This window comes from Canis lupus, chromosome 27 (genome assembly GCF_011100685.1).
Source record: "Canis lupus familiaris isolate Mischka breed German Shepherd chromosome 27, alternate assembly UU_Cfam_GSD_1.0, whole genome shotgun sequence".
NCBI classification, from domain to species: Eukaryota; Metazoa; Chordata; class Mammalia; order Carnivora; family Canidae; genus Canis; species Canis lupus.
Window position 1 is genome coordinate 9,390,308 of NC_049248.1, and position 21,807 is coordinate 9,412,114.

Consider the following 21,807-nt stretch of genomic DNA (forward strand, 5'->3'; position numbering starts at 1 on the left):
AAACAGCTACCAAAAGAGCATATGAGTCTATTAAAATAGAAAGTTTTCTTTTTTTATTTCTTTTTATTGGAGTTCAATTTGCCAACATATAGCATAAAATCCAGTGCTCATCCCATCAAGTGCCCCCCCTCAGTGCCCGTCACCCAGTCACCCCAACCCCCCGCCCACCTCCCTTTCCACCACCCCTTGTTCGTTTCCCAGAGTTAGGAGTCTCTCATGTTCCATCACCCTCTCTGATATTTCCCACTCATTTTCCCTCCTTTCCCCTTTATTCCCTTTCACTATAAAATAGAAAGTTTTCAAATTGGCATTCCACTGGTAGAGAATACTGCTAGAGAATTAGTTTGTTATATGCCAGAGGCTATAAAGGTATGGGAAAGTATCTCTCTCATGCTGTTAAATAGTTATCTGTCAGTAGGATACATAAATGTAGCCCACTTCTTAGTTCAGTTACATCAAAATATAATAATAATAATAATAATAATAATAATAATAAATAATAATAATAAGAATAGGAAACTAATATATATGGAGCACCGACCATGTGCCAGGTATTTTATGTATATTATTCTCAATTTTCACAGCATATCCTATGAAACAGGATTCAACATCTCCATTTACTGATGAATGAGTGGTTAATGAACAAGAGTTAGTGACAAATGTAAGTCTACAAATCTGGCAGAGCTACACTTTTTTTTTTTTAAATTCAGAGCCAGATTTTAAACTATATCAGCCACGTATAGAAATATTGTACTTGTTGGCTTCCTGATACATCTTGTGCATGCTGAAAAACAAGACAACACTTCCTATTAATTGCCTTCTGTGGATTTTCTATTCTTTTTCTTTTGTTTTTGTTTTTGATGCCTTTTCTGTTCATGTTTAAAAAATTATTTGAAGTTGAAATCTGGAATGTACATTATAGGATTCTTGGGATTTAAATATATTTAAAAAGTAGTGAGATGCTCACTTATTATCTCTTTTTTCTTTCCTGGACTTAAATATTTATTTTATTTTTGAGAGAATAATAAGAAAATTGATGGGGTGCCTGGTGGCTCAGTCAGTTAAGTGTCTGCTTTTGGCTTAGTTCATGATCCCACTGTTCTGGGATCCAGCCTTGCTCAGGGGAGTTTGCTTCTTTCTCCCTCTCCTTCCCACCACTTGTGCTCTCTCTCTTACTTTCTCTCAAATAAATAAAATCTTTAAAAATAATTAATAACAAAATTAAAATTGAATCACTCCATTACTTTTTTAGTTTTTTATGACATCTACTCTATTGTTTCTCTTGTCCTTTGAATTTATCTTTAGATCTTTAGATATATTTAACTTCTTGATTTTTGTTGTCAGATTTTTCTATTAGGCTCAGTTCATTTAGGATATTAGCATTTGTTTTTGTTTAGTTTATTTTTTAGGCCCACTCCACTGCCCCAGAAACCAGTGCCCTTCTGCTCCCTCTCTTCTCTTAGCATTTGTTTGTTATAGTTGTTGGTTTGTTATTTTAAAATGTATGTTGACCAGAGAGTTCTCTGGAAAATACTTTGGTTTCTTTAAATCTATCACGATGCTCCTCACCCTGTAACATCTTTCTTCATTATCATGATGTGAGATTATATCATCGGACTCTTGTTTTAACAACCTCTCATTCAGCCTTAACCCATACTTAACTCTCTATCAGAGTTTATGACTTTGGGACTGTCCCAGTCTTCCTCCTGAACTTTTGATATTGGCTTTTCTTGTTTTTAGGATTTATATCTAAATATACTTAGGGCTTCCTTCTTTGGATACTGCAATACAGACATTACAGTAACATGGTTACTTTCCCCCATATTTTAAAGTAACAGAAAGGACTTTTTTTTATTTCTTTCAGATAGTCACGAGTTTGTTTTTACTACCTTGTGCACTAGCTATGTGAACTCGAGAAATTTTCTTAACCTCTTTGACTCTCAAGTTTCTCACGTGTAAAGTAGAGAAAATTCTTTCCAGTGTTCTTATGATATTAAATGAGAAAATCTGTGTGGGAGTTCCTTTAACGTAGTATGAATCACTTAATTTTAGTTTTTCTTCTTTTCCACTTTAATTCTCCTTGTTGCTCAAAATAAAGCCTAGAACCAAAATAACTTGCTTTATTCTTCTGTCTCCCAAGATATGAAATGCATGAAGTATATGTCATAAAATAAGTTATGACTTGTTGAATTGGGTATTTTCCTTATGAGGAAATCTGAAATATGTTAGAAGTTTCAAAGAAATGCCTGGAAACAGAGGGGGATGGTAGCAGAATTGTTTCACTCTGGAGGTACTTATTGTCTGATAATGTCTGTGTTTTTTTGTCACCCTTTCTTCATAAATAGATCAAAGCAGTGTCTGTGACCTTCACACCAAAGTGCAGGTGTGGTAAATAGGTTAAGATATCTCTCACTTTTTTTTTTTTAACATTTTGCAAAATTGTGGTAGAACATATGCATAACAAAATTTACCATTTCAACCATTTTCAAGTGTACAATTAAGTGGTCCCTGCAGGGAGCCCGCTTCTCCCTCTGCCTGTGTCTCTGCCTCTCTCTGTGTCTCTCATGAATAAATAAATAAAATCTTAAAAAAAAAAGACAGTAAGACTGTCCATTGATAGATAAATGAATAAGCAAAATTGGTATATCCACATAATTGAATATTATTTAGCCATAAAAAGGAATGAAATTCTGATACATGCTACAGCATGAATTGACCTTAAAAACATGCTAAGTGAGGGACCCCTGGGTGGCTCATCAGTTGAGCATCTGCCTTTGGTTCAAGACATGATCCCAGAGTCCCAGGATCAAGTCCCACATCAGGCTCCCCTCAAAGAGCCTGCTTCCCCCTCTGCCTATGTAGGGAGCCTGATGTGAGACTCGATCCAGAACTCCAGAATCATGCCCTAAGCCGAAGGCAGACACTCAACTGCTAAGCCACCCAGGCGTCCCTCTCATTGTCTTTTAAAGAGAGTGTTCTGCACTGGGGGTTATTCTGTATGTTAGTAAATTGAACACCAATAAAAAATAAATTAAAAAAAAATAAAAGAGATGATGGTTAAAAAAAAAACAAAAAAAATAGAGTGTTCTGGTTTACACAGTAAGTCTTAATTGACTTTTAGTATTGTGCACATACACAAGATTATAAGGAACATTCATATCAATGTTAAACTCTAGAGATTTGTAGCCTGTCAAATTTTCCTTTGAAATCTCTTAATGTAGCTGCATGTTTTTATATGATAGTAATTACAGTTTGCATGCTATAAAGTATCAAAGTCTGAAAACATAGGATAAACCTATTTTTAAATAGTATGTTTGTTACATTTTCAAGTAATATGCTCAATATGTTTTTATTCAACCTAAAGATATATTTTCAGGCAAAATTCCTCTAAATTTAAAGATCTAGTTGATTTTTATGTTATGGGTGCTCTGTATTATATATATTTTTTCAAGTTAGTAACCACATCCATTGCTTTAAATACTTCACCTGGAAAGGTATCCGGAGATTGAAGAAAAAAATATTGATGATGTTATTAAAAAATATAACAGATACATTTATTTATTTATTATTATTATTTTTAAACATTTTATTTATTCATGAAAGACACAGAGAGAGAGAGAGAGAGACAGAGACATAGGCAGAGAGAGAAGCAGGCTCCATGCAGGGAGCCCGATGTGGGACTCAATCCTGGAATCCAGGATCACGCCCTGGGCTGAAGGCAGATGCTCAACTGCTGAGTCACCCAGATGTCCCCAGATACATTTATTTAAAACAGATATATTTATTAAAAAAATACAAGGGCATCAGGGTGGCTCAATCAGTTACGTGTCTGCCTTCAGCTCAGGTGATGATCACAGGGTCCAGGGATTGAGCCCTACATCCTGCTCCCTGCTGCACAGAGCGTCTGCTTCTTCCTTTCTCTCTCCCTCTGCCTCTCCCCCTGCTTGTGCTCATGGTCTCCTTCTTTCTCTCAAAGAATTAAATACAATCTTTAAAAAAATACATTTATCCTATGTTTCTAGTTTTTTGGACACACTGTGTTTATATATTCTGCTTTTATTACCTAACATCATTTCATTCCTGTTTTTTCCAAACATTAAATTATTTTAGGTATTTATTTTTTAAAGTTCTGTATTATTCTATTATTGCTTATCTATTTTTCATATTTCTTTTTTCTTTTTTTTATTTTTTATTTTATTTTATTTTTCATATTTCAAGATAAAGTTTTACTTATTTCTAATTGCTATGCAGTTATATGCATATTTTTATGACTTATTTTTCTTGAGGTTATTTTTTAGGATATAATTCCTAAGAATAGATGAGCCCAAGTAACTTTGAGATATTATTAATTTATTTCCATAGGAGTTGAAATAACTTAGATATATCCCACAAACCATCTTAGTTTAGAATTTTAAGGAGTATGTTCTATGCCTTAATAATATCTAAATTACAATTTAAAAATATTACTTGTAGAACCATGTCTATGTGTGTATAATGCATAAATATTGACCTAAAGTATGGCACTGAGTCATGCTGTATCTGATTTTATCTAAGTTCTGTCTCCATTTTGACTTTAGGTTTTGCATTTTTTTCTAAAATATGACTGAACATTACAAACTCTAAAGTAAATAATTTCATATATTTTCCTAGGTGGCGGGGTTACAGTAATAATCAAGAATTCTTGCTGTTAGGGTGCTTACATTTTAGTCAGAGGAAAGACAGACATCCACGAAGTAATTAACATGGTGATATATGCTTTGAAGAAAGTGAAACAGTAAATGTAGGTACTACTTTAGATTGGCCAAGGATGTTGGCCATCTAAGGAGGTAACATTGGAGCTGGGACCTAGGCCTGAATGACACCCATAGGAAAATCTAGGGAAAGGGTATTTCAGGCAGAGGGAAAAGCTATGTAAAGATCATAAAGTAAAAATGACCTTGGCATGTTAAAAGAACTGAAAGAAGGGTCATATGACTGGAAGCTAGTAAATGAATAAAATGGTTGGCAAGGTCTAGATCATGGAAAATCTTATAATATACATAGTAGAAACTTTATATTTTGTTCTGTGTGAAAGAGGAAACCATCAGAAAGTATTAATCAGGGGCACAATATGATCTTATTTATCACTAGAAGGGGAGAGCCTTATATATGAAAGCTTAGCACTGGGAGAGAAAATTTAGATGCTTATTCAGTGCGGAGCCTTGGGTAAGCCTTTTGACCAAGGTGAACTTTTTTACTCCTCTGTAAAGAAGAGGATGATAAAACTTGTGCATCTTTCAGGGTTTTTTTTTTTTTAAAGCTTCAAGTTTGTATTTAAATTCTAATTAGTTAACACATATGGTAAAATTGGTTTCAGGTATAGAATTTAGTGATTCATCACTTACACATAACACCCAGTGCTCATCACAAGTGCCCTCCTTAATACCCATCACCTACTAGCCTATTCCTCACTCATCTATCTCCATCAACCTTCTGTTTTCTATTGTTGAGTCTTTTATGCTTTGTTTCTCTCTCTCTCTCTTTGCTTCCCCTATGTCCATCCGTTTTGTTTCTTAAATTCCATATATGAGTGAAATCATATGGTATTTGTCTTTCTCTGACTGACTTATTTTGCTTAGCATAATACCCTCTAGTTCCATCCATGTTATTGCAAATGGCAAGATTTCATTCTTTTTGATGGCTGAGTAATATTCCTATTATATATGTGAATATGTATATTCATATAAACATGAGTATCATTTATATATATATATATAAATATATATATATATAAGCACACACACACCCCACCTCTTCTTTATCCATTCATCAGCTGATGGACATTTGGGTTCTTTCCATAATTTGGCTATTGTTGATAATGCTGGTATAAACATCAGTGTGCATGTGCACACTTTGAATCAGCATTTTTGTAACCTTGGGTAAATACCTGGTAGTGCAATTGCTGGGTCATAGGGTAGTACTATTTTTAACTTTTTGGGGACAATCCATACTGCTTTCAAAGTGGCTACAGTAGTTATTGGTGGGTTTGCATTCCCACCAACAGTCCAAGAGGGTTCCCCGTTTTCCACATTCTCATCATCATTTGTTGTTTACCATGTTGTTAATTTTAGCCATTCTGACTGGTGTGCAGTGGTATCTCATCATGGTTTTGATTTGTATATCCCTGATGATGAGTGATATTGAACATCTGTTCATGTGTCTCTTAGACATCTGGATGTTTTCTTTGGAAAAATGTCTATTCAAGTCTTCTGGCATTTTCTTAACTGGATTATTTGTTTTTTGGGTGTTAAATTTGATAAGTTCTTTATAGATTTTGGATACTAACCCTTTATCAGATATGTCATTTGTGGGGTGCCTGGGTGGCTCAGTCAGTTAGGCAAATGCCTTTAGCTCAGATCATGATCCCAGGTTTCTGGGATGGAGCCCTACATGGGGCCTGCTCAGTGGGGAGCCTGCTTCCTTTCCCTCTCCCACTGCCTGTTGCTCCCCTCTCGTTGTACTTTTTCTCTGTTAAAGAGAAAGAAAGAAAGAAAGAAAGAAAGAAAGAAAGAAAGAAAGAAAGAAAGAAAGAAAGAAAGACTAAAAAAAAAGATACATCATTTTCAAATCTTCTCCCATTGTATAGGTCATCATTCAGTTTTATTGATTGTTTCTTTCACTATGCAGAAGCTTTTTATCCTGATGAAGTCCCAATAGTTCATTTTTGCCTTTGTTTCCCTTGCTTCTGGAGATGTCTCTAGTAAGAAGTTGTGTGGCTGAGATCAAAGAGGTGGCTGCCTGTATTCTTTTCTAGGATTTTGATGGCTTCCTGTCTCACATTTAGGTCTTCCATCCATTTTGAATTTATTTTTGTGTATGAAGTAGGAATGTGGTCCAATTTCATTCTTCTGCATATTGCTGTCCAGTTTTCCCAACACCGTTTGTTGAAGAGACTGTCTTGATTTCTCTTTCTGCTGCTTCATTATTGGTGTATAGAAGTGCAACAGATTTCTACACATTGATTTTATATCTTTGCTGAATTTGTGTATCAATTCTAGTAATTTTTTGGTGGAATCTTTTGGGTTTTCTACAGAGTATCATGTCATCTGTGGGTAGTGAGAGTTTGACTCTTCTTTGCCAATTTGGATGCCTTTTATTTCTTTTTTTGTCTATTTGCTGAGGCTAGGACTTCTAGTACTATGTTAAATAATGATAGTGGGAGTGGACATTCCTGTCTTATTCCTGACTACAGAATAAAAGCTCTCAGTTTTTCCTCATTCAGGATGATATTAGCTGCAGGTCTTTCATATATGGTTTTTATGATATTGAGGTATGTTCCATCTATCCCTACTTTGTTGAGGGTTTTTTTTTTATCAAGAATAAGAATAGATGTTGTATTTTGTCAAATGCTTTTTCTGCATCCACTGAGAGGATCATATGGTTCTTATCCTTTCTTTTATTAATGTGGCATGTCATGTTGATTGATTTGCGAGTATTGAACCACCCCTAAAGCCCAGGAATAAGTCCTACTTGATTGTGGTGAATAATCTTTTAATGTACTATTGGATTCCACTTGGTAGTATCTTGTTGAGAATTTTTGCATCAATATTCATCAGGGATATTGGCCTATAACTCTCCTTTTTAGTTTCAGAATCAAGCTAATGCTGGCCTCATAGAATGAATGTGGAAGTTTTCCTTCCATTTCTATTTTTTGGGGCAGTTTGAGAAGAATAGGTGTTTACTTCTTCTTTAGATGTCTGGTAAAATACCTCTGGGAAGCCACCTGGCCCTGACTTTTGTTTGTCAGGAGATTTTTGATTAATGATTCAATTTCTTTGTTGGTTATGGGTTTACTCAAATTTGCTAGTTCTTCCTGTTTCAGTTTTGGTAGTTTTATGTTTCTAGGAATTTATCCATTTCTTCCAGATTGCTCAGTTTGTTGACATATAATTTTTTTGATATGCTTTTATAATTGTTTGTATTTCTGTGGTGTTGATTGTGATCTCTCCTTTTTGACTTGTGATTTTATTTATTTGGGTTCTTTCTCTCTTCTTTTCGATAAGTCTGAATAGGGGTTTATCAATTTGATTAATTCTTTCAAAGAACCAGCTCTTAGTATTTTTGATCTGTGGTACTGTTTTTGCACCAAAGGCAGGTGCCAAACCATTGAACCATCCAGGCGTCCCTCAATGAGTTTCTTTATGTTTGTTATTAATTGATTTATATATTTGGGTGCTCCCAAGTTGGGGCATAAATATTTACAATTGTTAGATCTTCTTGTTGGATAAACCTCTTACTTATTATATAATGCTCTTTTTTATCTCTTGCTACAGACTTTGGTTTAAAATCTGGTTTGTCTGATATAAATAAGTATGGCTACTTTGGCTTTCTTTTGACATCCATTGGCATGATATATGGTTCTCTATACCCTCACTTTCAATCTGGAGGTGTCATTACACTCGTTTAAAATGAGTCTCTTGTAAGCAATATATAGATAGGTCTTGATTTTTTAATCCATTCTGATACCCTATATCTTTTGATTGGAGCATTTAGTCCACCTCCATTCAGAGTAATTATTGATAGATAAGAATTTAGTGCCATATTATTACCTGTAAAGTTGCTATTTCTGGAGATTTTCTCTGTTCCTGTCTAGTCTTTGTTGCTTTTGGTCTTTCTTTCCCACTTAAAGGGCCCCCTTTAATATTTCTTGCAGGGCTGGTTTAGTAGTCATGAACTCTTTGACTTTTTGTCTGGGAAGATCTTTATCTATTCTTCTAATGATAGCTTCATCAGGTAAAGTATTCTTGGCTGCATATTTTTCCCATTCAGCATGTTGAATACATCATGCCACTCTCTTGTGGCCTGCCAGGTTTTTGTGGAGAGAGCTACTGCTAACCTGATTTATCTTCCCTTATAGGTTAGGGGTTTCTTTACCCTTACTACTTTCAGGATTCTTTCCTTATCTCTATATACTGCAAATTGTACTATGACATATCTTGGTGTTGGTCAGCTTTTGTTGAATTTGGTGAGAGTTTCAGTTTCCTGTGCTTCCTGGACTTGAATGACTGTCTCCTTCCCCAGATTAGGGAAGTTTTCAACTATAATTTGTTTAGATAAACTTTCTGCCCCCCCCTCCCTCTCTTCTTATTCTGGGACTCCTATGATATGAATTTTATTATCCTTTATGGAGTCGCTGAGTTTCGTGAGTCTACATTTGTGATCCAATACTTTTTTCCCCTCTTATTTTCCGCTTCATTATTTTCCATAATTATGTCTCTGTATCACTGATTCATTCCTCTGCTTTGTCCATCCTTGTCATTGCATATAGTCAATTTTGCATCTCAGCTATAGCATTTTTTATTTTGGCCTGACAAGTTTTTAGTTCTTTTATCTCTGCAGAAAGAGATTCTCTGGTGTCGTCTATGCTTTTCTCAAGCCCAGCTAGTATCATCATGATTGTTGTTTTAAATTCTAGTTCAGGCATGTTTGCATTTGTTTTGATTAGTTCCCTGGTTATCACTTCTTGTTCTTTCTTTCTGAGTGAATTCCTCTGTCTTGTCATTTTGTGTAGGTCGCTGTTTTTGTGTATGTTAGGAAAGCCTGTTATGTTTCATGCTCCTGAAAGTAATGGCTATATTAAGAAGAGGTCCTGTACTGTCTAGGGCCTGGTGCTTTTTTTTTTTTTTTAAGATTTATTTATTTATTCATGAGAGACACATAGAGAGAGAGGCAGAGACATAGGCAGAGGGAGAAGCAGGCTCCTCGCAGGGAGCCTGATGTGGGACTTGATCCAGGATCCCGGGATCATGCCCTGAGCCAAAGGCAGATGCTCAACCACTGAGGCATCCCAGGCCTGGTGCTTTGGAAATGTTTCAGCGTGTGCACTGTGCTGTTGTGTTTTGGCTGCTCCTTCCTTCAAGTCAGTCCTCTGCTGAGTTTCTCCTTGCCTGCAGTAGGGAGTGTTTGGACCTTGTCCACAGTGCGGCAAGTTTTAAAGTTTTAACTAGGTGTGTTTTGGTCTGCTTTTATTTTTTTTTATTTTTTTTTTTTTTTAATATATTTTTTAATTATTTATTTATTTATTCATGATAGTCACACACAGAGAGAGAGAGAGAGGCAGAGACACAGGAGGGAGAAGCAGGCTCCATGCAGGGAGCCCGACGTGGGATTCGATCCCGGGTCTCCCGGATCGCGCCCTGGGCCAAAGGCAGGCGCCAAACCTCTGCGCCACCCAGGGATCCCTTTGGTCTGCTTTTAAAGGGGCTAGATCTTATTTCCCCTAGAGCTGAAGCTTTGCAGCACTTCTATGGTCAATAGACTTGGTGTGTGAGGGGTTTGTGCTGGTCTTCTGGGGGAAGAGCCTGCTGTGCTGGTTGTCAGGCTGACTTACCCTAGTAAAGATGCACCTATAGGGTGCAGGGAGGCAGAGCCTGCCACTGTTCAGGAAGCCCTCACAGAGCAAACAGTCTCTCCTCTTGTATTACTGGTTTCCGTCAGATATCTGCCTTCACCCTGTCTGTGGCCAACCCATCTGCCCACCCCATGGCATGATACTTCTGTGTTTTATCCCAGGTTTATGGCTGGGTTTCAAAACTCCAAATTTTAGGAGCCCCAGCAGCACAGATCACATGGTGCTGATCCTCTGGGGGAAGGTCTTGCCACACTGCAGTTGGTGCCCTTTAGTCCCAGAAAAGTAGTCACATGATTGCACAGTGGCTTGGAGTTTATGGTAAAGCTCAGCAAAAGCCAGCATCAAGATTTGCTGCCCTCAGCAGGTGTCTCTGTTCCTGTGCTAATGAACAGAGCAGCACACTGGTGCCCACCAGCTCTTTTGTCCCCTGAGAGGCTGAGCCTCCTTTCCCAAATGCACTCCAAGAAGAGGAACTGTCTCTTCCGATGCAACCAAGGGGATCCTCAAACCATGCTGTCTGGTCCCAGGTCTTTGCTTTCCTTCCCCATAGAAGCACTGTTATGGCCGACAGGCTCCACTGGTGGCTAATGGACTTCTGAAGCTTCAGACTTTGGGCTTCCCTGATTGTAAAAACTTAAGATGGTCAGTGGCTCTAGTTTTCCCAGTCAGTGGTTTAGGGGAAGTGTTTCTCTTGTGCAATTCCCTGTGTACTACTTTCTCTTTCTCACTTTGTCTCTTTCTCTCTCTCCAAGATCAAGGCTCCATCTCCTCTGAAGCACCTGCATTTCTTTTCTCCCCAGAATCATGTCTCTGTGCTTCCTACATCCCCTGGTGTGGTTTCTTTTCTTCCTCTAGTTCTGCAGTTTGTTCTCTTAGCATTCAGATCAATTTCTTGGGTATTTAGAATGATTTGATATTTATCTAGCTGTGTTTGTGGCACGAGGCAAATCTAGGGTCCCCTTCTGCTCCACCATGTTAATTAGGGTTTTATTTTATAACTGGAAAAAAAAGCCTTGAGAATATCTGAACTAAGTCCTCTTAAGAAAATTAAGGCTAAGCCAGATTAAGCAATTTTTTAATCCTCAGATAGTGGTGAAGAGTTAGTGATAGATGGCAGTATATTGTTTTTGTTTTGTTTTCCTAAATGCCATACTTTTCAGATGAAGTTAGGAATGGATACAAAGGTATTTTGAAAACCTTAATGTAAAACAAATATAAGACATAATTGTTTTCAGGATACCCTATCTTGAGAGAACAAAGCTATAACAGGAGATAGATTATTTGGGAAGGAAGTATTGATATGCAAGTTTTACAGATTTTTCAAATGTTTCATTTAGAAGCCACTGCAACCATGTTTCTTCCATGGAAACTAAGATTGAAATTCAATGAAGAGAAAATAGAAGTAATTCTAAAATGGGAAGTAGCATGAAAGACTTGTTCTTTCTGTTATGGACTACATGTTCGTGCTTTCCAAAATTCATATATTGAAATCCTGATCCTCAACGTGGTGGCATATGAAGATGTGGTCCTTGGGAAATTAGATCATGAGGGTGGGTCCCTCATGATGGGATTAATACCCTTATAAGAGGAGACATGAGAGCGCTTGTCTCTCTTCTCTCTGCCATGTGAGGATACAATGAGAAGATGGTCATCTGCAAATCAGGAAGTAAGCTCTCACCAGATACCAGATCTGTCAGAAACTTGATCTTGAATGTCCCAGCCTTCAGAATTCTGGGAATTAAGTGCCCATAGTTTAAGTCACCCAGTCTATGGTAATTTGTTATAGCAGCCAGAACTAAGACATCCTCTTTTAATGTCTTTCCTGGGAATGCAAAGAAGCTTTATGCTTCTCTTTACTTTAGGAGAAATTCTTTATTCATACCAATGATAGTCTCCTTTTCATACCAATGATAGTCTCCAAGTAAGTAAAGGAAACTAGTCCAGACATAGTTAAGAGAAAAGTCCTTGAATTCTTATCCTTTGGTAACCATCTTCCAATAAAAACAATGTAAAAACTAATATCTTAGTGGTTGCTGGATAAAAAAAAGAGTATTTTCTTCAAAAAGTATTCAACTAAAAAAAATAATAATTAGAAAAAAATAAAAGCACAATAGGATGTTATGAACAACAAAAAAAGTATTCAACTAATTAAGCCATTATTAGAAATTATTGATATGTTTAAATGAACAAAAATGTATAATGTTAGAGGAAAATTAGGAAGTTTAAAAACATTTTTTCCTGAAACTTGAAGAAAGCAGTAATTTTCTTTGATTTTTCAAAAACCTCTAGAGGAGGTTTTTCAGATGGCCTGAGGAGTTCCAAGAGTACTCTGCCATGTTGGGTCTTCCTCGCCCAGCCTCGGTTTTAGGATATCTAACTTTGGATATAATGAGAGACAAATGTGATGTTTTAGCTTTAGTAGATATCCTTATTCATATGTCAGCCTGATCTGTGGCAACACTGGGACCCCAAGAAAGTAAATAATATTGGAATCTAATGTTCTAATATAAGTGTAAGCTGTCTTCTTGGTGTGTTTCATCAAAGAGAATGTAGTCTCTTAGCTGAATGTGCATGTTTCTTGACATTTTCTAGGAGTCTCATGATTTTTTCAGAGCTAGAGAAGCACAGTTTATTTTATTTTATTTTAAAAAATTTTTTATTTTTTAAGTAATTTGTACACCCAATGAGGGACTCAAATTTATAATCCTGAGATGAAGAGTTGCATGCTTTACAGACTGAGCCAGCCAGATGCTCTGAGAAAGCATAGTTTAAAGAGAAGTAGGTTGCAGAGAGATGGACTAAGTAGAGACAAGGCCTTGGGTACTAGGGGAAGACGTTGGGTTCTAGTCCAAGTCTTACCACTAAATTACTGTGGATTAACATATATCACTGCTATTTTTTGAGTTTCCATTCCTCCAAACAATAATTTTAGAGAGTGAGAAGAGAGATCAAAACAAGTTCACCGAATTTGAGAATACAATGCTCTCATCATGGCCACTGCCAAATGAAATGCCTGGTTATCTCAAAGCATTAATGTAGGGAGGAGGCTTGAGACAAATGGTCAGGAAGTATATGATCACAGAAACAAATTATGGCCTTTTTCAAATTATGGCCTTGATCTATCATGTCAAACTCTAACTCAGAGAAAACCAAACCAACCAGGCAACCAAACAAAACAATTAACATACAGGATTCCTGGGAACAACATAGGAAGAACGGGGATATAATTTAGATGCTTTCTTATTTTCCTTTTTTCTTTCCATAAGGGATTTACAGTGACATCCAGGGTTAAGAATAAGAAGTATTGAGAAGATGCCAGGCATTAATTATCTCATTAATTATACATACAGTATTTGCTGGACACACAGAGACATCAGTTATTAAATGTTCACAAATGCTACTGTACATGTGCATACTTACCTACCACTTGTAACCCAAGGGTTTTGGTATCTGTTAAGACACATATGGATACCTCTAAACATTCATTTGTACTCTGAAACATATACAAATAGTGAGCTTCTTATTTTATATGTAAGTATTTTCCATCAATATGTTGATCTTCAGACTTACAGTTTTATCCTTCTTACTCATGAACAAACACATTACTTGTTAACATTAACATCACATTGAAAATTCAGCATCACAAGAAAAGTCTCTGCTATGAAAGCAATTTTCAAAGCTGAGGTGATGTTTATTGTAAACACCAAATCCTACCACAGAATTAATCTTCTGGGATTTATCCTTTATTTTATTCCAGTTACTGAGGCAATTGCCTTAGAGTATAAACTCCTTCATTTGAATGTCAGACTCTACAGAGCAAAGAATCTGTTATCTCTCTTCTAGTGGTAGCATAGAACATAGAGGTGCAGACAGCTTAACTTTATTTTATGCTTGCTTCCCTAAGAACTGTTTTTGTTTTTCTTGTCATATTCAAGATTGATGAGAACGTGGAAAATGGGAGTGTAGTACTGGGAAAAAAACAAGAATATTGCTACAGACTTAATAATAACTTATGTATTAAATGATAATGAGAAAGATGACTGCTTCTATAGTGGTATTTAGCTTTTTTTCTGTAAAAGTTATTTGAATATTTACTAAGTACTTCATCTAATCGAGGAACTTACAACGGAAAGCAGAGATGTAATATTTATCTATCTTTCACATTATAAAAATGCAATTATAGATAGAAAGTTCAATTCTAGGAAATGTTCCACTCTGCAATGCATCTCTAGAATTAGAGTTTAAAAGAAAGATTAAGTTATTTGGACTAGGAGGTGATTTTAATCAGCTTAAACTGCTAACCAAAGTATCACTAGGTGGCTTATACCACAGACATTTATGTCTGACAGTTCTGGAAGCTGGGAAGTCCAAGATCAAGGTGTTGACGGGTTCAGTTGCTGGTGAGAACCTTCTTTGTGGCTTGCAGACAGCTACCCTCTGGTTGTATTCCCTCCTGAAGAGGGAGGTTGAACTGGGGTCTCTTCTCACAAGGGCAGTAATCCCATCATTAATGAGGGGTTCATGACCTCATCTAAACCTAGTTACCTTCCAAAGGCCCCACCCCAGTTACCATCATGTTAGAGGTTAGAGCTTCAACATATGAATTGTGGGGAGAAATGAACATTCAGTCCATAATAATGGTAATGAGAGGGAGTGTAAGGAATAATTATTTGATCATGACACTGAATCTCTTCTTTGGTTTTCTACATTCTCTTAACCTTTTTTTTTTATCATCTTCAATCTCTCCATTAGAGCCTGCTTAAAAATTTCCTCAGAAAGGACTACTACTGGATTGGTCTCAGGAACAGTTCTGGTTGGAGGTGGGAAGATGGATCAGCCTTAAACCACTCAAGGTAAGGGGATTCAAAACAAGGGGGGAAGAAAGAGAGAAGGGGAAGAGAAATGATATGACTGGGGAAATAGATCAAGGATAAGAGATGGAGAGGAGAGGAAAAGGTAAGAAAATGAACTAGGGAACATGGGAGGAAATGAATGACGGATGAGAGCCAAAAAAAAAAAAAAAGATGACATTTTAAAGAGAGGCTTATGAACAGGCTCTGTTTTTATGCCTTCATGCCTTGCAGCTCGTTTATTCTTATGTTCCCTTAAGTGATTGACTTTTCTGATTTCTTACAGTATTCTCTCAAACAGCTTGATACAGAAGTGTGGTACCTTCAGCGAAGCTGGTCTCCGAGCCTCTAGCTGTGAAGTTCTTTTGCCGTGGGTCTGCAAGAGGGTCAGACGTTGATGGGTTGGATCTGTCATAAGGCTCCCTAGAAAGAGGGAGCAGGCCTCTGAGTGATGGCAGAGCCATGAGTGTGTATTTTGTGAATGCTGAACCTTCTAGGACATGGCATTTGATGTAAGATTAGCGCAATGTCCCTAGGATTGATGGTGTATTGCTGGACTCCCTTTGAGTGTTTGGATATTATGTTAACAGTTTAAAGATCAGATCTAGGGACATTTGTGAAATAAAACTTTTTTTTTAGTACTTTTCACTCTAGTGACTGATGCTGCCTCCTTCACCCCATTCCCACTATCTCTGTCAAAAATGTACCTTTCCTCTATGTTATGATCTGATCTGATATAATCCATACAGATATATATACTATTGCTAATGTGTTACAGGGCTTTGATGTGTGCTAGTGGGTTCGCATGTTACTTATTCTTGATAATATATTTTTATCCTAATGGCGGCACTTCACAGATAAAGCTGTATCCTGAAGGATAATGCTGATTGTGAGAATATGAATTGTAGAAAGTGGATGAGAACAGGGTGGTGCTTTCTGCTTCTTAACCCTTCACCACCTAAAGACCTGGCCTTGGCTGAATTTAATTTTTCTGGGTGTGCATAGACATGATGGAATAAATTCATATATGACCATATTGTTTCTATGTTGTGAACGTGTGATTTGCTTGTTAATTTCACAATGGTGGTCAATCTGAGGAAAGTTTACTGAAGCCATTTATGTGCTTGATTCTGCAATTATTTTAGGCACAAATGCCTCAAAAATGAGAAGAACTTTATTATTTCTGTTAAGTGGAGTTTGGACATAGATAAGTAGGGAGTACTGTTTAAAAGATACAGGAGGCAGCACTGAGGGGGACCATCATTCTGTTGATGACACTGGATTATAACGTCTCATCTTTTTCTAACAGTTGGTTTTTTTTTTTTAGGAACATGGACTATATCTTATCCACCACTGTATCCCACACACCTAAAGTAGTGCTTGTATTAGTGAAGACTAAATGAATGTATGAATAAAAAATTTAAACCATTCTTATTCTGTTTTTTTTTTCTTTCTGTTAGCCTGTGAGTTAACTAGAGGAATTAAGGGCAAGAAATACAATATTTTCTGATCCTTCCTAACCCCACCCATGTGTGCATTCAATAGCTACCTCTAAAAAGGCAAAGAACCAGTTTCATCTAGATGTGATGTTCTCAGAAGGAAGTGGTGGAAACAAACTCAACAAACTCCAATCTCGTCATGATTTCTTACCTTTGGCTCTGGGACTTCAGGGTGTATCTTGATCATAAATGTGATGGTAGTGATTCCCACATGGTTAAGGATGTAATGATAATGATTCCACTTGGGCCATGGCTTGGCTGCTACAGCATGCACAATCTCATTTACCTATTCAAAGAGAAACAGAGGAGGATGCTACACTCCTGAACTCTCCCCTGAGCAAGTAGCTTGTGGGCAGCTCTTTTCTGTGGCCCAATGCAGGACTCCATCCCCAGACCAGGATCACTTCCTGAGCCAAAGGCAGATGTTCAATCGCTGAGCTACCCAGGCATCCCCAGTTCAGTCTTTTTGCAAGGACTTCTCACCACCTATCATAATTGGGTCTAGTTCTTCACTCTTCTTTCTCCCTTTAGGATGTTACAGTAGAAATAACTTATCTCCTACTTATTTATGTATTCCCTGGACTAACTCATTAGGGGCCAGGATCAGTTATTTATTTATTTATTAAAAAGATTTATTTATTTATTTATGAGAGACACACACACAGAGAGGCAGAGACACAGGCAGAGGGAGAAACAAGCCCCATTCAGGAAGCCCCATGTGGGGCTTGATCCCGGGTCTCCAGGATCACACCCTGGGCCAAAGGTGGCACTAAACCGCTGAGCCACCCGGGCTGCCCCAGGATCAGTTATTAACTCAGCTTTTCTACCTTGCCTAGTGAAATAATGTTTATTTATTTTTGTGTATGGTACAAGAAAGCGGTCCACTTTAATTCTTTTGCATTCAGCTGACCAGTTTTCCTATGCCATTAAAAAACAATTCAGATATTTTATTCAAAGGTTTTCAAAAGAGAGAAAACCGAAAAAACTAACAATCTGATCAAATGTACAACTCATAAATGTCTGTTGGCATTTAGCAACAAGTCTTAGGAAAGAAAACTACAGTTTTCTTTAATCAGGCAAATAAGTTACCACTACCAAGTTTGTGGCACTAGTAAAACAAATAAAAAACGAACTCTCTTGATCATATAGATATCTCTATGAAAATCTTTTTTTTCAGTCTGTAAAAAAGGTCCTTCTTCATGAATGAACTTATAAAATAATTTAATGGCTGTCTACTATGTGATGTATAACTAATTTGTTTTTTAAATGCACAGAGGTTGTGTTTCACAAATCTTACCCAGACAAATATGGCACTTAGTCAGACCTATCTAGCAGCAGGTTGCCCCTCCCCTCTAACTGAGCTACTAGATTTCTATCATAATGCAGAAATCTCAAATAATAAGATACCCAGGTTTATAAATGTACGAGGTACAAGGAGGGTGCTGCGTTCAGTCTGTACTTTCACAAAGCAGTAATATTCCAAGGCGCTTAGAACCAATAATAGCACAACTTTTAAAAAAGGAAACAAAAACAAAACCAAAACACAGTTCTCTTATGACAATGTAATTTTCACTAGACTCAACATTTCTAAGAGCAGCAAGGAATTTTCAAATTATGAAATGTCACTGACATCTATACTCAAATACAATCAGAAAATTTAAGAACCAAGAAGTACTGGAAAGAAGTAACCGCTTAGCCCTAGCTCCTGTGCCATATGTTGAAGGGACTTTTCCCCTGGAAAAGGCATATTCTTGCCTCTCTGTTAAAGATCCACTGACCATATAACTGTGGGTTTATTTCTGGGTTTTCTCTTCCATTTCCATTGATTTATGTGTCTGTTCTGTGCCAGTACTATCTTGTTTGGATTACTACAGCTCTGTAGTGTATCTTGCAGTCTTGAATTGTGATACCTCCGGTTTTGTTTTTCTCTTTCGAGATTGCTTTGGCTATTTGGGGTCTTTTGTGGTTCCATACAAATTTTAGGGTTGTCTGTTCTGGTTCTTTGAATAATTCATTGGTGTTTTGACTGGGATTGCATTAAATTTATATATTGCTTTGGGTCATGTAAACATTTTAACAATATTCTTTTTTTAAAAGATATTTTATTATTTTTAAGTAATCTCTAAACCCAATGTGGGGCTTAAACTTACAACTCCTGAGATCAGGAGTCATATGCTTTACTGACTGAGCCAGCCAGACACCCCTAATATTTATTCTTCTAATCTGTGAGCATGGAATATCTTTCCATTTGTTTGTGTTGCCTTCAATTTCTTTTATATGTGTTTTATGGTTTAGAATACAGTGATTAGAGTTAAACTCCTCAGTTCATGGGTCATCATCTTCATCAGTCATATATGCCTCTCTCACAGTCCATTCACCTTTCCCTTGGCCCTACATCCCCGCTTTCATTTATCTTTTTTCCACAGGAACATACTTTGATGTTTGATATTTTTTTTAAAGATTTTATTTTATTCATGAGAGACACACAGAGAGAGGCAGAGACATAGGCAAAGGGAGAAGCATGCTCCGTGCGGGGAGCCTGATGTGGGACTCGATCTCTGGATCCCAGGATCATGAACCTGAGCCAAAGGCAGACACTCAACACTGAGCCACCCAGGCATCCCTTGTTTGTGTCCTTATAAAATATGTAGTGTTCTTCTTTGTTTCATATTTAATAAAATTTTTCTATATTTTTCATTGTTTTACTTTTTCCATGAACATGTTTTTTGAGTTCTATTCATGTTGTATTATGTACATGTAATTCATCCTTTTAGCTGCTGCATAATCTCCATTTTATGTGTCCATTCTCTTAATGATGAACACCTAGTTTGGCTTTGTTTCCCCACTATCACAAACAGTGAGGGGTTGGATATTCTCTTCTGTATCCCTACTCCAAAGTCTTCCTCATCTTAGGGAATGACTCTATCTCCACTTAGTTGTTCAGATTCCAACCTGAAGCGCTTCTTGATTTATTTTTTTTTTCCACATCAGCAAATTTTATTATTGCCACCAGAAAAGTATATTCTAAATCTCCTCTTCTTCCCATTTCCACTTTTTAAATAAAAAGATTTATTTATTTATTTGAGAGAGAGAGCATGCACACTAGTGTGAGTGGGAGAAGGGGCAGAGGGGGAGAAACTCAAGTAGACTTCCCACTGAGCATGGAGCCCAGATTGGGCTCTACCTCATGACCCACAAGATCATGACCTGAGCCAAAATCATGAGTGGGATGCTTAATAGACAGAGTCACCCAAGTGCCCTCCTTTTCTACTTTTAGTTCCAATCCAAGCCATATACACCCATGAAAATGTCACCATAATCAAGATGGTGAAACAGCAATTATCCTGAAAAGCTTCCTCACGTCTTTTTGTAATTCCTTCTTCTCTCTCCTCCCTGTCACCCAACACTCTCCCATCCTTAGGAAGCCCTGATCTACTTTATGTCCCTGTAGATTAGATTATATCTTCTAGAGTTTTAGAGTACATAGAGTTTTACAGAGTCATTAAGTATGTTCTGTTTTTTGTGTTCTTTCACTCAGAATCATTGTTTTGAGATTCATTCATGGTGTTGTGTTATCAATGGTTTATCCTTTTTTATTGCTAATATTCCAGTATATGAGTGTGTCATGATTTGCTTCTTCATTCACTTGATTGGCATTTTGATTGTTTCAGTTTGGGGCTATTAAAAATAAAGGTGTTATGAACATTTGGGTACAGATCTTAGTATGGATATAGGCTTTCTTTTCTCTTGAGTGAAATACTTAGGAGGTGGAATGTCTGGATCATATATGGTAGGTATATGTTTAACTTTTTAAGAAACTGTCACCCCTTTTTTCCAAACCATTTGTACCATTTTATATTCCAGCTAGTAGTGTATGAGAGTTCTAATTTCCTTCACATCTTCGGTGATATTGGGTATAGTCAGTCTTTTCCTTTTTAGCCATTCTAGGAGGTACTCAGTGGTATCTTGTTGTGGTTTTAACTATCATTTCCTTAAAGATCAGTGGTGATGAACATCTTTTCATGTATCCATATATCTTTCTTTGATGAACTATCTCTTCAGATATTTTGCCTACTTATTCATTTTCTTGTTATTGAGTTTTCAGAATTCTTTATATTCTGGATACAAATTCTTACCAGATATACACTTTGTAAATATTTTCTTCCAATCTGTGGTTTTTCTTTTCATTCTCTTAACAGTGTATCTTAAAGAACATAAGTTCTTTAAAAAAAGAAATCTGTGAAAAACCACAGATTGGTTTTTCTTTTCATTCTCTTAACAGTGTATTTTAAAGAACATAAGTTTTTAGTTTTTCTGAAGTCTATTCTATCAATCTTTGTATTATAGTTTGTGTTATTTGTATGTTCTCTAAGACATCTTGGTTTAGGCCAAGTTCATAAAGATTGCCTTTATGTTTCCTTCCAGAAATTCTATAGTTTTAGCTTTTGCATTTAGGTCTCTGATCTGTTTTGATCCAACTTTTATATATGATGTGAGGTATGGGTTGAAATATCTTTTTTCTCTACTTTCTTTTTAATTAAAAAAATTTAAAAAAATTATTTATTTATTTATTTATTCATGAGAGACACCCAGAGTGAGACAGAGACATAGGCAGAGGAAGAAGCAGGATTCCTGAGGGGAGCCCAATGCAGGGCTCAATTCCAGGACCTGGGCATCATGACTTAAGCAGAAGGCAGATGCTTAACCACTGAGCCACTCAAGTGCTTGCTTTCTTTCTTTCTTTCTTTCTTTCTTTCTTTCTTTCTTTCTTTTCTCTTCTTTTTTCTTTTTCTTTCTTTCTTTCTTTCTTTCTTTCTTTCTTTCTTTCTTTCTTTCTTTCTTTCTTTCTTTCTTTCTTTCTTCTTTCTTTCTTTCGAAGGCTAATTGTTCCTGCACCATTTATTGAAATAACTACCCTTTTGTCATGAAGTTCCTTTGGTACCTTTGTGGAATATCAGTGATCATATTGGCCTATTTCTGTGTTTTGTCTTTTGTGCTATTTATTTATATGTCTATGCTTTCATTTCTATACCACTGTAATTTTATCATAGGTCTTGAAATCAAGTAG

At 36.6% G+C, this 21,807-nt stretch overlaps 1 protein-coding gene across 7 annotated transcripts in view; it reads left to right on the forward strand.

The window, feature by feature from the left end:
• KLRG1 (killer cell lectin like receptor G1) overlaps positions 1–16,283 on the forward strand; it is a 39,024-nt gene extending 22,741 nt beyond the window's left edge. For 5 of the 7 annotated variants that reach the window (XM_038576742.1, XM_038576741.1, XM_038576743.1 and 2 more), the window contains 2 exons: positions 15,143–15,243; positions 15,527–16,283. In XM_038576742.1, the coding sequence (XP_038432670.1) occupies positions 15,143–15,243; positions 15,527–15,638 (213 nt within the window). In that variant the 3' untranslated portion in view covers positions 15,639–16,283. Of the gene's footprint in view, positions 1–584; positions 662–15,142; positions 15,244–15,526 lie in introns of all 7 variants that reach the window. The other 2 variants (XR_005379825.1, XR_005379826.1) reach the window with 2 other exon arrangements.
• The last annotated feature ends 5,524 nt before the right edge of the window (positions 16,284–21,807 follow it).